Source organism: Suricata suricatta, chromosome 3 (assembly GCF_006229205.1).
Source record: "Suricata suricatta isolate VVHF042 chromosome 3, meerkat_22Aug2017_6uvM2_HiC, whole genome shotgun sequence".
Lineage (NCBI taxonomy): Eukaryota > Metazoa > Chordata > Mammalia > Carnivora > Herpestidae > Suricata > Suricata suricatta.
Genome location: NC_043702.1, coordinates 149,968,421 through 149,983,894, shown reverse-complemented (window position 1 = coordinate 149,983,894; position 15,474 = coordinate 149,968,421). Strand labels below are relative to the sequence as shown.

Sequence of the window (15,474 nt, the reverse complement as noted above, 5' to 3'; positions counted from 1 at the left end):
CTCCAATTACGTTTTAAAAAGGTCATTCTGGCCGCTGTTTGAAGCATGACTGGACGACGTCTGAACGCAGCAGAGAAGGTGTTTGCAGGAATCTGGGAGGGGGGTGATAGTGTGGGGATGGTGAGAAGAGGTAAACTCTGGATAGAGAATTAGTGAATTGTAAGGTCGTGCTAACAGGATTTGCTGCTGGATTAGGTGTGGAGCTGAGAGGAAGTGAGGGTGACTCCTGGGTTTAGGGCCTTGGGAACTCGGGGAGGAGGGCTGGGGGCATTACGGAGCATGGGGAAGATGGGCTTGGGGGAGGCAAATTAAGAGTTTTGCTCTGGGGGAGCCCCTGGGGGGCTCAGTCAGGTAAGTGTGTGACTCCTGATTTCAGCTCAGGTCATGATCTCATAGTTTGTGAGATCAAGGCCTAAAACGTGTTCTGCGCCGACAGCTTGGAGCCTGCTTGGGATTCTCTCTCTCCCTCTCTCTGCCCTTCCCCCCTCCAAAATAAATGAACATTAAAAAAAAAATAGACTTTTGTGGTGGGAACCTGGCTGGCTCAGCCGGTAGAGCATGTGACTCTTGAACTCGTTGAGTTCAAGCCCCATATTGGGCACGGAGCCTACTTAATAAATACAATTATTTTTTTTTTAAGTTTTGTTTTGATCATGGTAAGTTTGAGATGTGTGGACATCCCAGGGGTGAGGCTGGAGAATGGAATCTGAAGCTCATGGGAAAGGTCAGCCTAGAGTTTAGGTGTGGACGTCATCAGCATTACGTTGAGATCACCTAGATTAGAGAGGCTAGAAAAAGATGTGGGCGGACTGAGCTCTGATCCAGTCCAACATTCAGAGGAGGGAGAGGAGGAGGAGCCACTGGAACTGCACTGAGTGGTGTCCTGGGGGCACAAAGACCAGTACTGTCCCTACCTTAGGACTGCTGAGACAAAGCACCACAGACTGTGGCTCAAGCAAGTGAATTTGCTCTCAGGTGTAGAGGCTTAGAAGGCCAAGATCAAGGGGTTGGCAAAGTGGGTGCCTTCTGAGGGGTGAGAGGGCAAATTTCTTCCATGCCTCTTTTAGCTTCTCCTGGCTTGCTGCAAGTCGTTCACATTTCTTGACTTCCCTGCCTTCGTGTTCGCACAGTGACCTCCCTGTGTGCACATGTGTTTCATGCATATGTGTCTGTGTCCCAAATTAGCCTTTGTATAAGGACACAATCGGATTGGATTAGACCCACCCAATGACCTCCTCTTAAATTGTGAAGGCCCTATTTCCAAATAAGGTTTCATTCACAAATCCTGTGGGATTAGGACCTCAACATGTTTTAGGGGGACTCAGTTCAACCCACAACAGTCAGAGGATTGGACAACAGTCAGAGGATCGGAGTTGGCAGAGGATTGGACTTGGCAAACGTTCCTGGCGACCTTGATAAAGGCTGTTTGAATGAGTGGTGGGGACAAGGCCACATTGGAGGGGGTTGAAGAGACACTAGGTCATGACAAAGTAGAGACCATGACCATAAATGACTCTCGAGAAACTTGGCTGTGGTGGTGCAGAGACTTGGAGGGGCACGTATCTGAGAGAGTTTTGTTTATTTTTGAGATAGGCGATACTAACTGCATGTGAGTGCTCCGGAGCTTGAGAGAGACAATTCCACATTACAGGAGAGAGGGGCTAAGGAAGGCTCGACTTCCTTCCACAGACACAAAGGGACAGGATCCAGGAGGTTTCTTTTCTTTTTGAGATAGAATCTTTTATTTATTTATTTTTCAGTGTTTGTTTATTTTTGATGGAGAGAGGGAGGGGGGTGGGGGGCAGAGAGAGAGGCAGACACAAAATCTGAAGTAGGCTTCAGGCTCTGAGCAGTCCGAATAGAGCCTGTGGTCGGACTCCAACTGGAACCATGAGATCATGACCTGAGGCAAAGTCAGACACCTGACTGAGCTACCCAGGCACACAGAGAGAGAGGGGGGGGGGGGGGGGAAAGGAAGAGAAAGGAAAGGAAGGAAGGAAGAAAAGAAAAGAGAGAAAGAAAAGAGAAAGAAAAGAAAAAAAAATCTTTCCTGGGATCATGACCTAAGCCAAAATCAAGAGTTGGACGCTCACTGAACTGAGCCACCCAGGCGCCCCCAGAAGACTTCTGGTTACAGGGTTGAAGGCAGAGGATGCAGGTCCAAGTGCAGGTAGATTGGTGGATTTAGTGGTGGAAAGATGAGGTTGTTTATATCCAATTGTATCTGGTTTCTCAATGAAGTATGAGGCATGATCCTAAACCGAGAATGTGTATTTAAGAAAACGCTGACATTGGAAGAAGTTGTGCAACAGTCTCAGAGTGTGGGAGAAGCAAAGTACGCTGGAACCATGAACCGAAGCAGGCGCGCCTGGCACTGAGGAAATGTGTGATCACAGTGCGAAGCAAGTCGGTTGGCCCTGTTGAGTGCTTTTCTTCAGCAATGATTAGCTGCAGGTGTGTAGACTCAGAAGCAGTTGGGTTTAACTAGGGTTGGAATTTTGCCAGAGAAGAGCAAGAGAATGAAGGGTCTTTGAAATGGGATAGTTTTTAATACTGGATCATGGAATTCACACTGAGTAAGGAGGGAAATGAAGGAGGGTGAGAAATCACACACACACACACACAGGAAATGCAATGGTGTGGAGGTTTCTAGGGGTTGATATGTCACTGAATAGGGACACCGAGGTAGTGAGTTGGAAAGATGCGGGTGTGGGACGCTTAGAAATAAGATTTTGGAGGTCGTATTTGGCAGAAAAACGAAGTCAAAGCTATATGCCCTTTATCTAAGGCCCGCCAAGTTTTTTAAAATAAACATAATTAACTGAGGTTTAAACCTTATCTTCTGCCAAAGTACCAGTCAGCTTGCCAGTCTAAGGACTTCTTGTCTTCACCAGCAGGCGTGCAGCTTTGGCAACATCTTATTATCTCTGTGTCCAGAGCCACCTTCCCTCCACCCTCTAGACGGTAGCAGGCTTGCGCAAGCTGGTTTACACTTTATTTTCCTGTTGGGGTTGACAGGGCTAAGTCACAAACTCTTAAAGGTTTTAATACTCTGTGTTTTTTCCCTTTAGAACAACTTCCAAGGTAAGGAGAATAAAAGCATGTATTCAAAGACCAGATGGGGAAGGGGAGGCTCACTCAAGAAAGCTTTAAGGGGCGCCTGGGTGGCTCAGTCGGTTAAGCGTCCAGCTTCGGCTCAGGTCATGATCTCATGATTTGTGAGTTCAAGCCCCACAGCAGGCTCTGTGCTGACAGCTCAGAGCCTGGAGCCTGGTTCAGATTCTGTGTCTCCCTCTCTCTCTGCCCCTCCCCCACTTGCACTTTGTCTCTCTTTCTCTCAAAAAATAAACAAACACTAAAAAACATTAGAAAAAAACAAGTGAGAGAAAGCTTTAAGAGAATTTTTGGGGGGACATGTGGTGTTACCAACCAAGTTGAGAGTGGAAAACAAAAGGCTTAGCCATAATGAAGCTGCTGTTATTTTAAAAGTTTTTTTTAAGTTTATTTATTTTGAGAGAGAGAGAAAAGAAAAAAAAAAAAACAGCAGCAGGGAAAGGGCAGAGAGAGAGAGAGAAAAAAGGAGAGAATCCCAAGTAGGCTCTGTGCTGTCAGCATAGAGCCCAATAGAGGGCTCAAGCTCACAAACTGTGAGATCATGTCCCTAGCCAAAGTCAAAAGTCAAACTTAAAAGAATTATTAATTTTTAAACTTACATCCAAGTTAGCATATAGTGCAACAATGATTTCAGGAGTAGATTTCTTAATGTCCCTCATCCATTTAGCCCATCCCCCATCCCACAATCCCTCCAGTAACCCTCTCTTCTCCATATTTAAGAGTCTCTCATGTTTTGCCCCGTCCCTGTCTTTTATATTATTTTTGCTTCCCTTCCCTTATGTTCATCTGTTTTTTCTTAAATTCCTCATATGAGTGAAGTCATATGAAATTGGTCTTTGACTGAAGAGTCGGACGTTTAACCGACTGAGCCACCAGGTGCCCCGGATGATGTTATTTTAAAGCAAACATTGTTGGTCACCTGTTATGTGCCAGACAACATTTAGGTCAGTGGTTCCTTAACTTTCTGGGCTCAGGACCCCTTTTATACTCTTAAAAATTATTGAAGACCCCAAGGAGCCTTTGTTTATGTGCATTATATACCTATCAATAGTTACTGTTCAAGAACTCAGAACTGAGGAATTTTTAAGTATTCATTAAAAATAATAAACCCCTACACGTCAACACAACACTTTTAATGAAAAATTATTTTTCAAAACAAAAAATTGTAGCAAGAAGAGGGACAAATGTCTTTAATATCTGGCTTGATAAAAGAGAACTCAGATCTCCCAATGTCTTTAATATCTCGCTAGATAGGAGAGAACTCCGATCTCCTATCTGTTTTTGCATTCCAGATAAGTGTTGCCAGGTCACTTATCATGTATTTTCTAGACTATACACTTCCACTGTACACTCATGAAAAAATGAGAGTTGAAAATAACAGCTTCATATTATTATGAACATTATTTTGGCCTGAGGACCCCCTGACCGGGTCTTAAAATAGGATTCCCAAGGGTGCCCAGATCATGTTTTGGGAACCACTGGACCAGGTATTGGGAAATAGCCCTCAAGGGGCTGAAACCAGCAGGAAAGGACATTTACAGGTATATATAATGTAGTGTGTTGAATGCTCAAATAATGTATAATATAATATAGTTCTGACTGGGAAGGTCAACAAAGATTTCAAGAAGGGGTTGATGTTTGAGTTGGACTTTGAAGTGTGAGTACTTATATAAGGGAGAGGACGAGGGCTTGCTTGGCTGAGAAGCAGCACAAATACAGGCAGGACACAAGTCCAATGTTCTAGAGTATTAACACACAGGAACCGAAGTTACTGAAGAGCAGGCTGGCAAAGTATAGTGGGAGGGGCAGGCTGTACAGAGCCTTGATTGTGCAGGCAATGGGAAGCAATTGTTAGCTGATAAATAACAAGTCTTAGCCCATGTTTATGCCCCTACTCTATCTAGGCTAGGCACTGGAATAGGAATTTCGTTCTCTCACCAACCTGTTGAAAGAGGAATTATTGGTCTCACTTGACAACCAAGAAACTGAGGCTTCAAGTATTTAGTTTTCATGCTTAGATTTCTATTATTAACCTGACTCCTATTATTAACACAGTTTTTTCTGAAGTTCTTAGGATTGACAATGAGATATTTCCAGAGTTATGGATAAGACAATAAGGGGTAAACCACAGAAACTGAGGACCTCTTAGATTCCTAGAAGGAAGTGGCTGTTCTTTGACCGTCCTATTGAAGCAGTTAGAGCAGCTGGCTTCCTCCTGGCTCCCAAAGATCTTTCTGCAGTCCCTAAGTGCTCAAAATTGCCACACTCCGTCTGTAACCGATTTTTTTTTTTAAATTTCAGAGCTGTCAATGAAAAACTTTTAGCAGAAAAAAGAAATGAACTAAGGCCAAAATCACAAGAGAATCAAATATAGCAATTAAAATGATCAGACAAAAATTTTTTTCAAAGGATAATGTTCCATATGTCCTTTGTGTGTTGTATCCTGTGGTTCTGGGCAGCCCAGGACATAAATAGGACATGAATGTGTTGCCTACTGGGAGGCATATAAGAGAGTCAACAGCTCCGAGGACTATGTTTCTTTCCTCTGCAACTTCGGTTTGCCCCTCCAGAAAGGAGACAGTCTAATAGGGACACCACCCAAGAGACAGAATTTCACATTTTCGAGAGGGATATATGTGGGTTCGATACTGAAAGCGGGGTCCCAGGCAAAGCTAAGTAATTTAGAAACTCGAAAACCGAAAGGGCACGAATGTATAAGAATGACTCATTTTTCACTTAGGATTTTGCACTCTTTATTATTCACTCCAAATTATTAGTGTCTTAACACTAGACGTGTATTTATACAGTATTGTCAATTCTTATACTAAGATCTCATGCTGATGATGTACTTCGCACTCAACAATACAGGAACCTCGATATATGCAAGCCTAAGGTAACTGTATACTCTTGGGTGTGTATTAGGACCTTAAAAAGGCTTCCGGGAACTCTTCGGTTATCTAGCAAAGTCCCCTTTCGCCCAAAGGACTGGGCGGGACGGTCTCCAGGAGACCAAGGAGGAACGAATGCGCACGCGTACAGCCTAGGCCCGGCTGATGCAACCTCCGGCGGGCGGGTCGGGTCCCCCTAGAGTAAGGAAGCCGACAGGGAACCGCCCGAGACCAATCAGGGGCCGCACGGAGAAGTGGGGAAAGGCCCTCCCGCCGAGGCCTTGCAAGTGACGTTGGACGACGCTGGCTGGTGGCGTAGCCAGCCGCCCTGCTTCGTCTCGTCCTCTCGCCTGGGGGTGTCCTGATCTGCGCTGGCCGCGCGGCCATTTTGGGCTTCGCTTCCACCCGCGTCCTCTTGCCCAGCCCTTCCGGGGTCGCGCTGCCGAGGGGCTTTTTAACGGACCGTCTCATCTGGACAGTTGCTGCCGTCGCTGCGGAGGGCTCTATGGTGGAGAGGCCTCGGGCAGACCAGGACACCTTTTTCCTGCCAGGATGAATGTTGTCTCGGCCGCTGCGTCCTGCGCCTGCTGTTCCGGACTGTGGTTTGCCGCCCGCGGCCGAAGCCGCTTCCCGCTCTGGTTCTTCTGCTGGCCCGGGGATCGGCCTGGGGCCCCGACTCCGGCGCGCGACAAGGCCGAGAGTGTGTAGGCCTCTCCGAATCCCGTCCGACCAGCAGCCCTGAGACTGCCGAGAACAAGGAGATGGAGCCGGCAACAGACGGATCGCGGCCACGGCCGGGCTCCCGGATCCGGCTGCCCTTCTTCTTCCCTCGTCGCCCGCAACCCGGCACTTCCAAGTTGCCCACGCCTCCTGCCCCGGAACACTCCGGGGACCCCAGACTGGCTGCTTCCCCCCAGTCCCAGCCTCGGACCACCTACTGGATGAAGCTGCTTTCCCAGCTCTTCGCGCCACTCCCCAGCTTGCTTCAGAAGCTGCTGGTTTGGACTCAGCTTTTCGGAGGGATGGTTCCGACCAGATGGCTGGATTTTGCCGGAGGGTACAGCGCCCTGAGAGCCCTGAAGGCTCGGGAGGACCCAGCCGCGCCTCCCGCGCAGAAATCTTTGAGCTCGCTGCGGCTCGACCCCTCGGACGACTCTGATGCCGGCCCCCTCGATTGGCTGGAGGAAGGGATCCACTGGCCGTGCTCGTCTTTAGATCTAGAATTGGACCTCAAAGCCAAGGTTAGAGCCCTGGACCCTGCTGCACACGCCTTTCTGTTAGAGGACCCGCTGTGGGGAGTGGAGCTGCTGCCCAGTGGCCTTCAGGGCCATCTTTGCTCTGACCAGGAACTTGGCCCTTTGCCCTCCGGGCCTTTAAACATGAAGCGTTTGAGCAGTTTGAACGTGGTCTCCTATTTGTTGAACCCCTCCTATCTGGACTGCCTGCCCCGGGTGGGGCTCGGCTATCAGAACAGCGTGGGAAGTGGGGAGCGAGTTGATTTCCAGACCCTCAGCCCCGAGAGCAGCTGTCTGACTGAGGCCCGTGACCGTCCCCAGCCACTGAAGGCAGAGATCACTTGCGCCTCCAGCCAGGGATGTCCGCCCCTTTCCAGAGAGGGCCTGCCGGAAATCCACCATCTTCGCACGAAGCGCCTGGAATTCCTTCAGCAGGCCAGCAAGGGGCAAGCGTTACCCACCCCGGACCAAGATCATGGCTACCACAGCCTGGAGGAGGAGCACAGCTTGGTCCGGATGGATCTGACACCGGGCGGAGATAGTCCGACACAGTGTGTTCCCTCCGCTGGAGCCTTTCCCGGAACCGCTCAGGACCCGGGAACCGCAGGAAAAATCGCGTTGTTGACTCAAGAGGTTCCACTTGCTGGGGAGCCACCGGGCCCATCGGAAGGCTGTCCATCTCGTGAGGTACCTGTGGAAAAGGAGCCTGGAGAGGACCAAATAAGTGTAGTCGACTCCTCAGGCCTAGAGGAGGACCCTCCCGTCACCACCAGACCGGCCTGTAGCAACAGACTGATAGATTATATTTTGGGGGGTGCATCCAGTGACCCGGAAACAAGTTCAGATTCGGGAGATGAGGGCTGGGATGAGGAGGCCGAGGATGATGGCTTTGATAGTGATAGCTCATTCTCAGCATCAGACCTTGAACAAGACTCCGAAGGGCTTCACCTTTGGAACTCTTTCTATAGTGTAGATCCTTATAATCCCCAGAACTTTACGGCAACAATTCAGACAGCTGCCAGAATTGTTCCCGGAGACCCTTCCGACCCTGAGAAGGATTTGCCTGACAAGTCTGATCTCGAGAATTCTCCCCAGAGTGGAAGCCTTCCCGAGTCTCCTGACCAGAATTCCTGGGAGGAAGAGGACTGGGAATCCAGCGCAGATGAAGAAGAGAATCTCAAACTGTGGAATTCTTTCTGTAATTCCGATGACCCCTACAACCTTTTAAATTTTAAGGCCCCCTTTCAAACATCAGGGAAAATTTGGAAAGGCTATTGCGGCCTAGAGAGGCCTTGTGAGCCCACTGTGGCCATTTCGGAGTGTCACACCTTACTTTCTTGTGAGGTGCACCTGTTAGGGGGCCAAGAAACCGAAGGTGCAGATTTGGTACAGGATGGGGTTCACAGGCGTATCAAGAGGAAGAAGGTTTGTATCTTTTCTTTTAATGTGCCCGTTAATTTGTACTGTTTTGATGTGGTTGAATACAGTAGGATGAGTTTTCTGGAGGTGTGGCTGTGCATATTTTTTGAGGAAGGACTCTAAGCTGATAAAGTCGGATTAAGATTACTGTCCGTTAGAACCCAGAAGGATGATGGTACTAAGTAGCAAGTCAGATATGTCTAGTCGTTTTGCAATGAAAGAAAATACTAGTTTCAGTGTAAAACACTTTTTGACATGTCCATGACTTTGACAGTAAAAAAAAAATACAGGAAATAATATTGCTTTTTTCTAAGAATGCAATAGTAGTTATTAGTTCTCATTGGCCAGTTACTGGTTAGTAATCATTTGTAACAGTGATGGTCACATAATTAGGTTTAACGTGAGTAGTTGCTTAAAAACTTAATGGAACATTTTATTCTTTTAACACATTGTCGAGTTAATCTTCTTTTGGGAAGCCCTTTGAATTGCCTGGTTTTTTTTCCCCTCTATTGTTTATTCAGTTAACGTTATTAATTGGAGAGGAATCCCTCCAAGCACGCCAGGGTATCTTTTATTGTGGAGGGAAAGCTCCTTTAGTTTTCTGTACACTTATTTGGAAAGAGAAAGGAGGGGAAATTATTACTGACCCCTGATTCAGCCGCATCAGAGTTTCAAGTTGACAGGGCCATAAATCTATTGGCTCCAAATAGCCAGCTCAATCCTGTGAAACTTCCTGTGGGTAGAAAATGTCTCTAAATGGTAATAACCTATGTCTCGCCTGTAGAAGCAAGCTAAGTCCTGTTAAAAAATGAGTTCGCACTTCTGTGAATGCCGTCATACAAGATCTTTTCTCCCTATTTTGTTTTTTAAAATTTTTTTAGTGCCTTTTATTTATTTTTTGGGAGACAGAGAGAGACAGCACGAGCAGGGGATGGTGAGAGAGAGAGAGGGAGACACAGAATCCCAAGCAGGCTCCAGGCTCTGAGCTAGCTGTTAGCACAGAGCCTGATGGGGGGCTTGAACACACAAACTGTGAGATCGTACCTAAGCTGAGGCCGGATGCTTAACCGACTGAGCCACACCCAGCCGCCCCATTTTCTCCCTATTTTGAATGGGCCCCCGACAAAACGACCTATTTCATGACTAAATTGAAAAGCAAAGTGGGGCATCGGAATGGGCATTTGGTATCTGGAGACTTGTGTTCCCTCCTGCTGAGCTGTTAGGGCCAAGAGATTTGGGAAGACAGCCAGACCTGCAAAGTGCCTTGACCTCTCGTGGCCTTGATTCATTCATTTATCTGATGAGAGTAATAATTGCATCCGTTGTATGAGTTACTGCATGGATTTAAATTAGATGAGTAAATAAAACTCCTAATTCATCACCTTGCCTTTAAATGGTAGCTGTCCTGTTCAGGGACCCTCAGGCCAAGTCTCATGTCTCATTTTCGCTTACTCATGAAGTAAAAATGAGATGAGTCAGGGAGCTGCGAGACTCCGGACTATGAACTAGAAGTGACATTTAGAAAAGATTATGTTGAAAACACGGTAACATTATTTGGGCAGCCTTTGAGTACTTGACCTTCTTCAGGTGTGTGGGAATTATGGGTAGCGCCTAATTCTTAGAATGAAACACCAAGCGCTGGGAGTTCGAAAGGCCTGTGTCGAGGCATGAATGGCCCAGGGCGTGGGGCCGCACTCTTGCTACACCATGGGGAAGCCATGTGATTCACACAAGCCTGATGGGCTTCTCTGCCAGTTGGAGGTGATAATCCTCAAAGGATTAGATGAGGTGAAAATTGGGAAGTGCTCAGAAGGGAGCCTGGCCTCTGGTAAACACTCCTTACAGGTGTTTGTTGCTGTTGTTGTTGTTATTTAGTTTAGTGACACAATGAGTGAGTAACTCCAGAATGCAATATCTAGTAAGATGTTACATACTTGCTAATTGCCCTCCAGGGCATTCCTTGGCCTGATGTAAAGGGAATGAAAGGAGTCGGCCACGGTGGGATTAGCTGATGTAACCAGTGAACATATTGTAGAGCAAGTATTTACTTTTGTACTTTGCTATGTTAGAAAGAAACTTCTTTTTTTATTAATTTTTTAATGCTTTTTATTTATTTTTGAGAGACAGAGAGAGAGAGTGCAATCAGGGGAGGGTCAGAGAGGGAGGGAGACACAGAATCTGAAGCAGGCTCCAGGCTCCCAGCTAGCTGTCAGCACAGAGCCCAACTCGGGGCTCAAACCCACGAGTGAGATCATGATCTGAGCCGAAGCCGGCTGCTTAACCGACTGAGCCACCCAGGCGCCCCAGAAAGAAACTTCTGTGCTGGAAATGAAGTAGGGGTTAAAAAGGGACTGTCATTCATTGCATGAAATCATGTGTATTACAGTAGTTGCAATTTCACGTGTATGTAGTGAAAGCAGATCCAGCAGGAATAAAAGGAGGGTTCTTTATCTCTACTAAAGTCCCTCAGTAACATAGCCTTAACATATGTTAATTACGCTGCATTGTTTACTAAGTAACTTTTTTTATAGTCTGATTACAAACGTAATAATATAAGAGTAATACTACATGTCCATGATGCAAAAATTGTAAAGCAATGAAAAAGCGAAATTTTCTTTAAAGGAAAAAGGAAGAATAGAAATAGTGAAGCTCTTTTGTGCTATAAGAGAGAGACTAGAAATAGGTTTTTTTTGTGCTGTCATAAAAGCATTGACTAATAACTATTTCAAATATTTCTTAAAATTTTTTTGTCATTTTGGAAGAAAAGTGTCACAGAACTGTATTTCCCCAAGGATTGAAAAAAAAAAAAAAAAGGACGGATAACATCAGGAGACTTCCAGTTCCCCATCTGGATTCATTGTATTGATACCAAAAGCCAAGAGGAAGGAGGTGAAATGACAGGATGACAGATGGGGGCAGGAATGCATGTGTATGTGTGAAGGAAATTAAGCTGGCGTTTGCTCACTTTTTTAAATTAATTTATTTTGTAATTTACATCCAAGTTAATTAGCATATAGTACAACAGTGATTTCAGGGGTACATTCCTTAAGCCCCAAACCCATTTAGCCCATCCCCCGTCCCACAACCCCTCCAGCAACTGTTTGTTCTCTATATTTAAGAGTCTCTTCTGTTTTGTCCCCCTACCTGTTTTTGTATTTATATTTTTTGCTTCTGTTCCCTTATGTTCATCTGTTTTGTATCTTAAGTTCCTGATATGAGTGAAGTCATATGATATCTGTCTTTCTCTGACTAATTTCACCAAGCATAATACCTTCTAGTTCCATCCACAGAGTTGCAAATGGCCATTTGCTCACTTTTTTTTATTGAGATGTCATCTACCCAGTCAGAACTACTGCTGCTGCTGCTTTTTCTTTTAAACTTGTGTTACAACTGAAACCAAATACTCCTCTGAGGTACTTGGGTGTGTGATATTCTGAAAGAATTAGTAGCATAACGAGTTAATTACCTTGATGATTTTAAGATCATAGAGCATGATTAAAAATAGTCTTTGTCTTTATAGGTAACCTTCCTTGAAGAAGTCACTGAGTATTATATAAGTGGTGATGAGGACCGCAAAGGACCCTGGGAAGAATTTGCACGGGATGGGTGCAGGTTCCAGAAACGAATTCAAGAAACAGAAGATGCTATTGGATATTGCCTGACAGTTGAGCACAGAGCAAGAATGTTTAATAGACTCCAGGAAACATGCTTCAGAGGACTTAATGCTTTCGAGCAATGTTAAGATGATTTGACAGCCTGTAACCCGAGCATTCACTACCTCTTACTTGAGAGGTTTCTTTTAAAAACAAAAATTGGCAGCTGTCCTTTTCTTTTAAGAGGATATGCAGCTTGGACCCAGTGACCTAGTTTAATTTTTTTTTTTCTTTTGCAACCAATCCCACTCAAATGTCCAGTTTGAAGCCAAGCCCTGGTAATGAAGGATGAGATGATGTGGCTTCTAATCCTCCCTTTTTTTCACTTAGTTGGATGTGTTTTTGAATGTCCCCGGCTTGCCAAGGTGAAACGGGATCGTTTAAGGTGTAGTTTTGCATTTTCTTCTTGGGAAACAATAGTTATAGGGTTCAAAGCCCATTTTCCGTCCTAATTTAAATTCCGTGTACTGTCTGAAAACTTTGGGCTCTCCCTCTCCGACGTTCTAAAATTAAGGGGCTTTTATGTTCTATTTTTATTTCAGTGACACGGCCCTTCTAACTTACAGCTAAGAAAATAATCTTGTGTATGCTCCCAAATTAAATTAATCTGTGTCAACTTCCCCTCCTACCAAAAATGGCTCTGGTTGAAAGTTGTGTGGTGAGTCGTTTTCTAGGTGAAGTTCTACCTATGACACTTTTGGGAACTGCCACAGAACTTCCGCACACGGGACTCTTCTGCTGTTTGGGAAAACTCTGTCTTTCTGCCAAATTGTAATGTCTAACACGTTTAACGGCTGTGCAAACTGTGTCTTGGAGAAGGTTTTCTACGTGTTTCTGTCATTCCCAATTTAATGGTTCTTTGTAGGTTGCAACAGGTAGACATTGTTGTAAAAGACTCTGGAAGGCAATGATTGCGTCAGAGGCATTTGTTTCTTAAATATAAAAGCCAAGAATTGTCCTAGGAAGGAGCTAGGAGACCTCTCAGAGCAATTTGGTTCTGTCCTATGTGCTCTCAACGGAAAACCAGTGTTATCAATCTCATGTCTCAGCACTGTCACTTTTAAAACCTGTCAAGGGGGACACCGTACACTTGGAAACGGGCAGTTCTGAATTTTCCACTTGGTGATGTAAAATAGGGACTTCAGTCGGTATCCAAGTTTATTGTGTTCTGCTGTTAATGAGAGAAGTAAGACAAGGCCTGTACTTCCAGGATGGTCCTATAGACTTAACTTGAAAGTCTTAATATTTTTAGCCCAAAGTTTACTTTTGAATTGAAGTTTTTGCAGTGACTGGTTGTCCTTGGTGTATTTGGTCAGCTCTACGTGGTGTGCGTCTGTTAGGCCGAGGTGAGGTCAGTCCACTCCTTTTTGGTCCGTATTTACCCCACGTGCCTACTGTCGCAGGTGATGGAAAGCATGAGTAGAACAGGTGACCTCTTCAGTTTCAACTTGCTTCAGCGTGGAAACACAGTTTTCATCGGAAGTGCTGGCAGACTTACTACCTCAGTCTATAATCTACCTGGTCGTTACTTCTATCCGGTCTGCTCTGAGAGTTGCCTCCAGTGATGAAGTGCATACTCACACGCGAACACACGAGAGTACACCGCCATCAGAGCCGGTCCCAGGAGCCCTTGCCCCCCAGGTGTCGCACGCCTCCACTTTGGGCGATCATAGGGCGACGCTCGCAGAGTCCCGCCGGAGTGTCGTGGAAACAGGCGTCAGGAGGAAAGACCGCCTCATTTCCCTTGAGCAGCGCTTTCTGAAACCGTCTGGGCATTCCCTTAAAACCGGCCTGCAGCCTCCTGGTGGGTCACAGGCTCTGTCTGACACCTTGCCCCTCCTGCCACCAAAGTAATGGCCTGGCTTGACGTGTACTGGATTTTGGAACCTTGTTCCCTGGGGATTCCAACCTCACTACGGAATGAGTAAAAGCTTGGGGAAGAATTAATCCTCCCGTTTAGCACCCTCCTTTAAAAGAAGTGACCCGACAGTGATGAACAGGACAGAAGGGGTTATTTTTAAGTTGGACCGAAGGCGAAAACAGGTCTTGTCATTTCATCCCAATCCTAGTCCTTAGAACAAAGGCAAACCCGGAAGCTCTCACGGAGCCGTGTGCACGTTTGAGGTCTCACAATGGTGCTTTCAGTATCAATGTAGCGTGTGAAAGGCTTTGTACAGACAGGTAAAATGTCCTTTCCTGGTGTTTGACATGTGAGAACAGCACCTCTTCGTCGTTAACTTGAAATCAAAACTGTCAGATTTTATTTTTTTATATTTAAAGGAAGGTGACTTTAGGGCACTAGGAGACTCTAAATCGGCCTCTGCACATCCAGTGATTTAAATGTAACCAGTTTGTGGGGATTTTATAGCTAAAATTATATTTGTGTATATAACTTTAACTAATCTGTAAATTGTAATAAATATATTTGCAATTATTAAATGTTACATGATATTTTGGTTCAAGTTTATATTGTATGTTTCCTAGTATCTTACATTAGTTTTGGACTTACTGAGCAGAATTTTCAGGATTAAATCAGGTACTTTTGTGAAAGCACTATAAACTTCGAGGTGCTGGACAAAGTTCTGTAGTTGACAAAGGTTATGTGACACATAAATTGCACCTCAGCCTGTTGAAGGGGAGGAATTTTAAGGGGATGACTAGGATTGCAAGTCATGTTTTCATAGAGATGGGAATTTGGTTCTTAGAGTACGAAACACCCTTCTTAGAGACTGGGGATTTGATTCCAAAACTGGCCCAGGCATCCACTTCTGCTGCAAAGAAAGCAGTAAAATTCACATGCTCGGCTTAGCATCGTGTTTCTCTTAAGTGTGGGGAAACCTTTTTTTTAAGTTTAAATTCAAGTTAGTTACCATAGTGTAGTATTGGTTTCAGGAGTAGAACTTAGTGATTCATCACTTACATACAACACCCAGGGCTCATCCCAACAAGTGCCCTCCTGATGCCCATCACCCATTTAGCCCCTCCCCCACCCACCTCCCCTTCAGCAACCCTGTTTATTCTCTAAGAGTCTCATGATTTGCCTCTGTCTCTGTTTTTGTCTAATTTTTTCTTCCCTTCCCCTATGTTCATCTGCTTTGTTTCTTAAATTTCACATATGAGCGAGATCATGGCATTGGTCTTCCTCTGACTGACTTCACTTAGCAG

At 45.5% G+C, this 15,474-nt stretch overlaps 1 protein-coding gene across 1 annotated transcript; it reads left to right on the top strand.

The window, feature by feature from the left end:
* Positions 1 to 6,224: 6,224 nt before the first annotated feature.
* PPP1R15B (protein phosphatase 1 regulatory subunit 15B) lies at positions 6,225 to 14,771 on the top strand. Its single transcript, XM_029935543.1, has 2 exons — positions 6,225 to 8,662; positions 12,177 to 14,771. The coding sequence occupies exons 1-2, from the start codon at positions 6,764 to 6,766 to the stop codon at positions 12,396 to 12,398; spliced, it is 2,121 nt and encodes a 706-aa protein (XP_029791403.1). The 5' UTR covers positions 6,225 to 6,763; the 3' UTR covers positions 12,399 to 14,771.
* The last annotated feature ends 703 nt before the right edge of the window (positions 14,772 to 15,474 follow it).